The sequence below is a fragment of the Cloeon dipterum genome, chromosome 3 (genome assembly GCF_949628265.1).
Source record: "Cloeon dipterum chromosome 3, ieCloDipt1.1, whole genome shotgun sequence".
NCBI lineage: Eukaryota > Metazoa > Arthropoda > Insecta > Ephemeroptera > Baetidae > Cloeon > Cloeon dipterum.
Window position 1 is genome coordinate 18,037,793 of NC_088788.1, and position 10,420 is coordinate 18,048,212.

The 10,420-nt window shown below is 38.0% G+C and overlaps 2 protein-coding genes across 2 annotated transcripts; both read left to right on the plus strand.

Annotated features, from left to right (window-relative positions):
* The first annotated feature begins 4,342 nt into the window (after window positions 1–4,342).
* Window positions 4,343–6,549, plus strand: LOC135940729 (uncharacterized). Its single transcript, XM_065485751.1, has 4 exons — window positions 4,343–4,457; window positions 4,660–4,728; window positions 4,786–5,017; window positions 5,727–6,549. Exons 1-4 carry the CDS (start codon window positions 4,416–4,418, stop codon window positions 6,296–6,298), a joined length of 915 nt encoding a protein of 304 aa, XP_065341823.1. The 5' UTR covers window positions 4,343–4,415; the 3' UTR covers window positions 6,299–6,549.
* Window positions 6,550–6,641: 92 nt separating this feature from the next.
* On the plus strand, window positions 6,642–8,474 carry LOC135940728 (uncharacterized). Its single transcript, XM_065485750.1, has 3 exons — window positions 6,642–7,180; window positions 7,231–7,423; window positions 7,477–8,474. Exons 1-3 carry the CDS (start codon window positions 7,091–7,093, stop codon window positions 8,466–8,468), a joined length of 1,275 nt encoding a protein of 424 aa, XP_065341822.1. The 5' UTR covers window positions 6,642–7,090; the 3' UTR covers window positions 8,469–8,474.
* Window positions 8,475–10,420: the final 1,946 nt, after the last annotated feature.

Below are 10,420 nucleotides of genomic sequence, written 5' to 3' on the forward strand. Positions count from 1 at the left end.
CTCTCGTTTTTTCGGTTTTTTTCCTTCCAGCAGACGCACGCGTGTCTCTCACGTGATTTATTGCACGTGGAAGTAATGAACCGGCCGGTCTTTCATATCATGTGGAACGACAATTGTGAGCTTTATATTGATGATAATTGTTAATTGGGCTCTGGAAATTAAGCGGATGGATGAATTGTATTTTGAAATACACTTTTTTAAAACCCTTATCAACTAAAAAAATCTCTAGAGGTAATGAAAAATTTGGCCAAGATTGTACAACCCGAGATAATGAAATATAATTGGACACAACCAAAGCGTTGGATCAATTTTTTAGTTTCACGTTCAGTAATTGATTTACCATTTTAGCATCTAATAATTAAAAATGCTGTTTGATCGATCCAAAATTGAATCTTTTAGGTCTGTGCCCTCTTTGGCACAGCCCAAAAGTCAATGATTGTGTTTTAATTCGTAAAGAATATTTAATCAAATAAATTAATTAAATAGCAGTTCTATCAATTTACTCTTCAACTTTGAATATCGTACCCGCTTAAAATGCAAATCATTGTTAATTTAAATTAATATTTAACAGTAACACTGACAGATGCAGGATTTTCTCGACAAAGCAGAGCACATTTCGTCATTGAAGGGCTCTTAAAGATAACAAATGAACACGCATTACTCAATATTTCGTTTTGAGTGGGTAGTAAAAAAATGATCCGTGACAAAATGCTGGAATTCTTAAAAATCTTCCCTTTACACTTCTTGTCACCGTGCGCAGCTAAAAGACTTTTTGTGTCCAAAATACGAAATAAATTGCGTACAGCTTGTTCAAACAGAGTCGTCATATTTCACTTTGCCGAGGCGCATCCCCCGCCAGAGGAGGGTTGCCACCCGCAATGTGTTAGACCGACGACACCCTCTTGACCTTTCTCTCTGCCGGATTTTTTCTTCCTTTCCCACATATATAAAATTATTTTGGAATGCAGCTGCTCACACGCGACCTCCAACTATGTTTCTTTTCCGCGCCAAGGATGAGCGTGCGTCTGTTTCCATGTTTAAAGTGCCCGCAGGAAAACTGAAACACGCCACATCCCTGCTTAAGCTGTTTTAATAAATCAAAAAATTATTTTTCTCACAATCTAATTTGATTGTATTTGAAAATGACAATACTGACGAGTTTAAACGACTTTTTATATAAGGCATTAAAATTATGAAAATTATATACGGCAAAGGATTAATATTGGTTTTTGCTTAATTAGTCGGTTCCAGAAAAACGACACTTACAAACATCGGATATTTCAACCGTTTTTGTTAATAAAAGTAAAATGTTCTTTAGGGGGGTTATCAGATTAAATTTCAGCATAAATTTTCAGTTAAAAAAATGAAAAATAATTTTTGGAACGAAGACTAATCCAATAAGCATAATTTTTAAGATATTATTTAGGAATCAATATATGGAATGTAAATTTTTTCCCATTTGGATTTATTAAAATATTTGCTACATAATCTTAGGAAAATTATTGAGAAGAAAAATTGTTGTTCCGAACAACTCAATGCTTTGGCCCCAAAGACGTCCGAACAGCAGTTCCTTACCCTCAAAACAAAATTAACGCCCCCCAGTTGTAGAGAACTCTGAATCAACAGTCGTTTTTTAACCCACTGAATTTCTAGAAAACGTTTAGGATTATCACTGACATTTTTTTTTAAATTTACCATTTCACAATTTATTTATTTCCTTACATGCCACAAGCATTGGCTATGAATTCTTACAGTTTTCCTCTAAAAGAAAAAGGTAACTTAATATTAACAAGTCAAAAGTGTTTTATGAGGGCTATCTAGCAGTGGACTGGACACGCTGTTAGCGTTGTCCTTAAAATACTTGACAACTCATTCTCGTTAGTTTTTTTGGCATGTATTAATTTTTGACAGCTGCAGAGGAGTAAAACCGATTTGATTCGCTTTCGGCTGTTCGAAAGTCTGATAACACAATTTATTTACTTTTATTATTTGCTTTTTTTCAGCATGTTCATTGGTATTGCCGCTCTCGCCTCGTTCTTTTCGTGCATAAAACGCGGCAGCATTTAATGCATTCCTTTCAATAAAGATCGACGCTTGCTCTCTCTTACACACACGCACACAGCACTCGTGCCATAAAAACTGCAGGGGGCGATAATGCGCGCTTCGATGCAATAATTGCACCTCGTCGGCGCTCAAATAAATGCCAGCAGACCGGATCCGGACTTTCTTGTTTCGCGCGCGAGAAGTTTTACAGCGTCAGGTCTCATTCACATCATAATCGCGCACGCCTTGAGCAACTTTGTCGCGTCTGCGATGCATTAAAATTTTACTATTATCACTTCCGAGGTGAATTTTTATTATGACCAACTGACCGGTGGTCTTTTATTTGCGCTGGACGGCGTCTTGAGTGAAAAAATCTCACCGTCTTTTGTCTGCACGCTGACCTCGTAAAGTGCGAGGTCCTTTTGCAGCTTCTGTCGCACCCTGCACGTGTGAAAATATTTGCGGAAACTTGTCTCGTAAAGCATTTTTTATTAGGCTGGACCAAAAAGGGCAAATATTTATTATTCCGGCCAGCAACTTTGTAATCGCCAAGATGATTTTTTTCTTCTCCTCGCTGCATGCATGCGGCGAGATGGATTTTGTAATATAGCAGTTTTATTATTTGCAGGCGCAGGGGGATATAAATTTCCGACTGAGGAAATTGTTTGGCAAATTGCCTCGTTAAAGCCGACCAGGCGTGAAATAAGGACGTGATTTTCAGTTGCTGCATGTGTGCCGGTCCACCTCGCTCGCCAACCGATTGAGCGACCAAGCATGATTGTATGTTTATTCAGATGAAGAATGCCATGCATGGAATTTTCAGCCATCACCATTGAAAGTGTTGGAATATGGAATTTGATTGCAACGAGAAGAAGGGACTATAAAATCAAACAAAAATAAATTAAATAGTACAGATGGCACTTCAATATAAATTTTTAGTTGATGTCTATAGATAGGCTATTGACAAATATGCAGGGAATTTTAAAAATTGTTGAAAAGTAGGAAAATTAGAACGTATAATCTATAAAAGACTTATTTCTTTAATTGTTAAAAACGTGGAAAAGGCAATGACGATATTATTTATTCTGCAGACATGCCTACCTTGAGTACGAAGATAAATCGTTTTTAATATGACATCTATGGGAAGTAGATTGAACCCCCGAGCATTTCGATAAATAAGTTTTTAAGAAAACGTTAGGTAAAGGGGGGAAATTGCTATATGAAATGACATAATTTCTCTATTTAACAGAAATTTTGGTTTTGGTCTTTATAGTTTTGATTTTATATAAATGCGGGTAAAATTTGATTTTGAACCTCATATATAATTATGTATAAAAAATATATTTTTATTCCGCTGCTAAACATTTCCTCGATAAATCAAATGATTTTCATCTTTTATTATATTAAAGAAATCAACTCTTGAGAACTTGCAGGCTTCAGCCTCGATTAAATCGAACGCATCCAGATCGAAGTCAAGGAAATTTCATTTTGCTTCTCCAATAATAGAAAGGATGCAGTTCCAGCAAATAATACAGTAGAAGGTTGAGAAACACGCAATTTTCCAGTTAGGATGTATACTGGCTGTTTATTAATAGGTAAACGTCATTCGCAGCTTTCATGCAATGATTTATTCCGAGGCTAGATTTCTTAATGAAACCTGATATAGAGTAATAAAAATATGAACTTCAAATCATTTATTTATAGACTCTAAAAATAGTACTATTATTTTATAATCAAAGGTAGGTACGTTAAGAAAAACTATTCATTCAGGTCAAAACTCGAATGATTCGAAAGTCAATCCGCAACAGGTTTTATGAAAGAAACGCTGGAAGAAGCCGTAAGTCTGTCGTTATTAGCCGGCCGCCTGGAAGTTATTCAACATGTTGATCATCGGCGTCGCACAGCTAATCTACTCTAATTTTTGCAGGCAGTCACCAAGAGAAACAAGTTATTTAGAAACGAGCGCTGACGACCCGTGTCACACGTTTTTACTAAACATATTCAAAGAGTTGGGTAAATTTAAGCTTTACATTTATACTCAACGAAAGAAATGGAAAAAATTAATAGTTATCCAAACTCACCGAAACAAAAATGCAATAATTATTTTATAATAATCGCAGAACATCAACAACCTTCTTGCACTTTAATTGTTAATCAGATTTAGACGTTAGTTGGCTTTAAAATTTTAGCTACCTTTGGCTGTGCTTTGTGACAAAGAATTATTCTAGCTCGTTTCGATTTGCAAACGTGACGTGTGCAGCAGGAAGCCACCAGCGCCGCTGCGCTGGGAGTTGTGCTAGTGGACTTGCCGATCACCAAGGCTAAAAGTACGAGGCCTGATTTTATAATAGAAAATATGAGCTGAATTCAATATGCAAGATAGCTTGTTGACGGTGATTGGATTATCTATGATTGTGAGTAGCAAGATTGAAGTGAAAATGAGCAAAAGCTGGCGTAATCTGTTTGTAGCCTGATTGAATGACTTATTATGATTTGGTTTGGTGGATTTGTGCTATTGCTATATCAAAATGGCGCATCAGAATTTATATTCTTTTTTACTACACAACATATACGCTAAACCAGATGATATAAATTGAAATAAGACTTCTTTTTTAGGCATTTGCAAACATTGTTGGTGGAAACGACAATATCTCAAAAGATAATGCTGGAATTACGGAGGAACAGGTATACAGGAGCAGTTTATTGTTTAATAAATCGTTTTTAATGAGTTCAATATTGCAGACTGAAGTTTCAGATTATAATTATGAAAAGAAGATACTGTTTGTGTCAGAAAGTATGGAAGAATTGTTTTTTTCTGGAGCATCCGAAGTTTTAACACTCCTCACCAATGAAATCGGATCCAACTTAGACAATTTTAAAGAAGCAGTCCCAAACAATTCATATTTACAAAGGCACTTGAGGAATATCATAGTTGAGAATGGCAGAGCAATGCTGAATATTTCCAAAGTCCACAGTAAGAAACAACAATCTTTTAATATAATATGACTCCAAACCATTGACTTATTTTGCACGAAAAAAACGTACAAAGCACTACAAAACAAATCCGATCCGTTTTTACATGGCTAGCTTTTTAAGAAAAAGTCATCATCTAAACTCCTCTTTTTCCCAGTGACAGAGCACTTCGCAAATTTAATACCGAATTTTTCCCTAAAAAAACAAAAAATTGTGTATAATTGAAAGATTACAGACTTGTTGCTACTTTTTTAAAGGTTGAGGAGTTGGCTTCAATTGGATTTTAGTCACAAAAATCAGACCTTAAAACAGTAAAATAAAGAAGCAATTGTCAGTAAAATCTCTCAAAGTAAACTTCTTCGTAAATTGTTTTATTAAATCTCATTTTAAAAACAGATATCTAAAAGAACAACACGTCACTAAGTCAAATTCGGAAATTAATTTGTACCCTTTGTGATTGATGCTTAAATGCTCTAAATCGGTGATCAACAATTTTAACATCATAGGCTAAAATTGATCAAGAAATATTAAATTTATAAAAGCAAATTTATAATGTTTCCCAGATTTTCTGACTGTTGGATAGTGGGATTTCTCTTTTTAATAGCATTCTGGGGGTAAAACCACTAACCAGTCTTGCTGGCAAATTTCCACCCTTTTGCAAAGTCTTGATTAAAAAATACTTATTTTACACCTCTCGGATTTCCTTCAAGGTCGTTTAACAAGACAAGTTCGCAAATTCGTGGTGCGCTGCTGCGGATCGAGTTCGTGCTCGTACAGTTCGCGACAAAACCAGCGTCGCACCGGCTTTGGAAACGGCTACGGCTTCGGCAACAATGGCATGGGCGGTTTCAGCCCCTGGAACGGCTTCCAGTCCAACTCGAACGTGAACCGGGGCTCTCAGGGTTTCGCGTCCAAGGCCATTGCCATGGTGCTGCCGAGCGGAGTGAGCATTTCTTGCCCCGGCTGTGCCCCTGGCTGGCAGCAGAACCTCAACTTCGGACACGGAGTTGGTTTCATACCTATCACGTGTCCAGGGTGTCCGGCTGGGTGGCAGCAGATGCTCAATATGGGGCCCGGCGTGGAGTTTGAGGAGGAGACCACGACGGTGACGACGACCACCACTGTGGCAACCACTGTGGAAACAACCACAGAAGAAACAACCACGGAAGAAACAACTACTGAAGAGACAACCACGGAAGAGACGACAACAGAGGCAGGAGGAACTACTGCTGCGAAAGGGGGAGGGTTGGGTGACCTCATTGGAGGATTCCTCAGCGGGTGATAAAAGACCGTGCTATCAGTTTTTTTGAGTTCTAAAGAAGCGTGGAGTTTGATCTATGTTTTAATCAGTTATTTTGAAGATAAAATAAAATTAATTTATCCTCATTTGAAGCGTCACTTTATTTTTATCTTCACAGATGTCATCCTGGCGTGAAATCTTCAGCATTATATGAATAACTTAAAATTATTAAGAAAATGTAAAGCGTTTTCTATGAAGAATAAAGAAATAATAAATTTTACCCCTGGAACAAATTTGAAATTAAATATTTTTTTCTAAAAATAAAACAAAAATTTGCTTCTTTGCTCCTTTCAAATAACAACGAAAACTGATTGCGTTAATCCGCAGATAAAGAGCCACAGTTTAAATTTGGCTATTTTTCTTAAAAAGATTCATAGCCGAGGCCGTAATAGCTCAACAGCTGGGAGGCATACCAGTACCGATTCGCCGCAATTTCTGGTTTTCGCACCTTTCCCGCGGCCTTAGGAACAAATTTAATGTCTGAACGTTTCAATTAAAGACCTCAGTGCGGGCGAAAAAATGGCCACATTAGGCCCAAGCTCCTCTGCGGCCACTCGGGGGCCCCATGTTATCCGCTCCGTGGTGTTATTGGGACCCGGAGAACTCATAGCCCACGGAAAGTGTTGAGCAGAAGTTCTTAGAAAATAAAATTATAAGAGACCTATCCTGAAGCCCTGAGTGATTAAAAACGAATAAAACGGGGATATTTTTCCAATATCTCTCTCGTGACGTAGTGGACACAGGATGTAGCAGCGGAAAGGCACTGTTGAAATCATGCCAGTAGTAAACAGTTCCCCATTGGGCACAGTAACATTTGGTTGTGCTTTTGATTTCGACTATCGTGACATGGAATCCAAGCTATTGGTATTAAAGTTTGTTACTAAAATAGTATTTATTAAATATGAAATCAATAGCAAACGTTTATATTTATTTTGATCGCCAACAACGACCTACTGTTGATAGATGGAAGGCCATATTCCACGCCATACAACCATAATGAAACAAATAATGGAACAGAGGGGGATTTCTATATTCCACCATACAGATCAATATTTTTGACAGGAAATGAACATTTGTACAAGTCAAACTACACAATAGGTGGAAAAGGTGAACTTTATTTAAATTTAAAACCACTCAAAAAACCGTATTAATTAATTTAGAACTGCTGAAACGACCGCGACGGGCATATGTGTCTACTTGTTGCGGCTCAACTTCATGCAATAGCGAATACATTTTGTCGCAAAGACGCCAAGCAAAGTACGACATTGTTGGCTTTAATCAGCGGAACAACAAGCTGTACGTAAGAAAACGTAATCGGCGGCCTAAAACAACACCAGCATTTGCAAATACCAATAACGCAGGCTATACGGCAGTTGCACGAATCGTGAACAACGGCCTCAGCATCTCTTGCATCGGCTGTCCTGTTGGTTGGCAGAAAGAACTACGGGTGAGGGACATGGTCGGCTCCATTCCCATCGCGTGTCCAGACTGTCCGACTAACTGGATGGAATATCTGCCAAACTCCGATGAGGAGGTAACCGAAACTCCACCATATGATGAATATAGTGAAGAAACCCCCTCGACTGAGGAGAGTTATCCTGCAATCACCATTGATGAGAATGGGAACCCAATAGAAATCGTCACAGAAATCGTGGAGGTGGATGAAACTGACCCAGACACTACTTCTGAAAATGAGTTAACAACAGTCGAAGAATCAACAACTGTAGAGGAAACAACAGGAGCCAAGAAAAAAACAGTCGCCACTACTAAGAAAATCGTTGCGTCCAATCACACAACAACTCCTTCACGGAAGGTTGCGAGCGCAGTTGTAACTACAGTGCATCAAACAGCCGCCTCGACCACTAAAAAGGCCACTACTACCTCAAAGAAACCAACAACTAAGACGCCTGCAAGGACTACAAGTCGTACAACGACTACAGCTAAATCAGCTCCTATTACCCTTCCAGGCGGGATGACAATTCCACCTGGCCTAAATCTTCCTGGAGGAATGACCTTACCAAAAGGATTGAATCTTCCAGCAGGAATGACTATGCCTCAAAACCTTCCAGGTGGCATGACATTACCACCTGGATTTAAGATTCCAGACAAGCTACCGTCGAATTTAGGAGATCTTGCAGCCCTTCTTGGCTGATAAACGCTACCCTGAATATAATTGAACAGATTATTTGTTATTGTCATGTTTCTTTGCAATTCATTTTAATAAAGGTAGTTGACAAATTCCTCTGAGATTATAAAAACAGTTTTATTTAATTCTCCATAATATTATTATTTGAGGCTCACCAAGCTATGGTAGCAGAGATTTGCGATAGGAAAAAAATCATAGAAAATATTCTGTAATTTAATAGGCGATTTCGACGATCTCCTAAAAATCCAGTTTTTACTTGTCTAAATTTGGCAATTTGAATAAAACTTGCCAATTTTTTCATGCAATCGGAAATTGAAAACAGTTTTTACTGACAAATATATAAATTAAGACCAGTCATCTCCTTTAAATGTGATATAAAATCTCTTTTAGGAACTGTCACACGTTTCTGATAACATTAAACAAGCAAAAGGTACAAGGTCCTCCCGCCAAGGCCCTTGACTTTGCCTCGGAAAATTTGGAGCAAGGCTATATTATGGTCCTTTTCCGATTTCCTTTGTGAATTTCAATTCCAGCTCTCAAATCAGCACTGATGGACGTCAGTGGCTACAATATGCTGGTGACTTTTTAAGTTTGAAAATCTTTTAAATAAATGATTTTTTTTCGCAGATGTGCCTGTTATTTTTTGGTATTATTAGTGAGAGCAACTTGAGTTCAATAAGAACTAGGAGGACTGATTATGATAACTTTCAACACATTTCCAGACAGCAATTTGAACCATTAGAGTCTATAAAAAATGAATTACCTTACGAAAGAGTATTCCCAATTGGCAATGAGAATATTTTCAAGAGCAATCACAGCCGAATCAAAAGAGGTGACTTTTAAAGCAAATTATAAATTAATCAGAAACAAAATAAATTTATGTTTTTCCATGTCAATTAAGCAATATTAAAACGGTCTAGGAGGGTATACGTTATTAGCTGCTGCGGCTCAAAAACTTGCGATGCCGACCAATTGTCTGTCACAAGAAATCAATTCATGTACGACGTTTTGCAAGTCCACAAAAATAAGTTGGTTGTCAGAAAGCGTAAGCAACAACCAAAGAGCGCCTTCAAGGCAACCGCTGCGATGAAGAACGGTGGAATCAGCATTTCCTGTGCAGGTTGTCCCGAGGACTGGCAGAATCAACTTCGTATGGGAAATAGAGTTGGCAGCATTCCCATCGTGTGCCCAGGCTGTCAAAAGGATTGGAGGAAATATCTTCCAAGCGAGTATTCAACCGAACTCCCTCAAGTCAACCGAAGAAGTGTACAAAATAGCACAGCAGATGAAGAAAACTCAGACGACGAAGGAAACACCACCGACGAGGAGCAAACCATTGAGGTTGTTACAGAGGAAGAAGCGGCAGATACCACCACCGAAGAAAACACCGAGAGCGCAGACTACCGAAAATTCAGCACTGGAGGAACCCAAAATTGACGAAATCATAAGCACAGTAAAAGCGGTACAGAAAATAAGACAACGTTTTCTTCAACCACTATAAAGAGGGAAGAAACTCTCAAGTAGTACCACGTCTGCCCTAACCCTTCCAGGTAGTCTCACCTGGGCTAAAACTACCAGATAAACTTCCATGTGGCATTACAATACCTAAATAAACTATCAGCGGGGATTAAAATACCCGCAGATTTGGGAGGGCTCATCGTCCTTCTAGGCTGATATTGTCTAATTTATTTTATTGAATGATATATTAATAAATGTGCCTACCAAATCTATTTCTTCACTATCTAGCTTCCAAAAAAGCAAAGACTGACATGACTCTGTCTTGATATGACTAAAAATATACGTCATAGACATTTTGTATCAATTTAATTTTTAAAAAATTTAAGAAATCATGAAACTTTTTCAGTAAATTTTACCTTGAAAAATGGACCCTTGCTACCGAATGTTATAGTCGCGCGTGAGCAAGCATTAGTTATAACGACTGACAGTCGAGTTGTGGT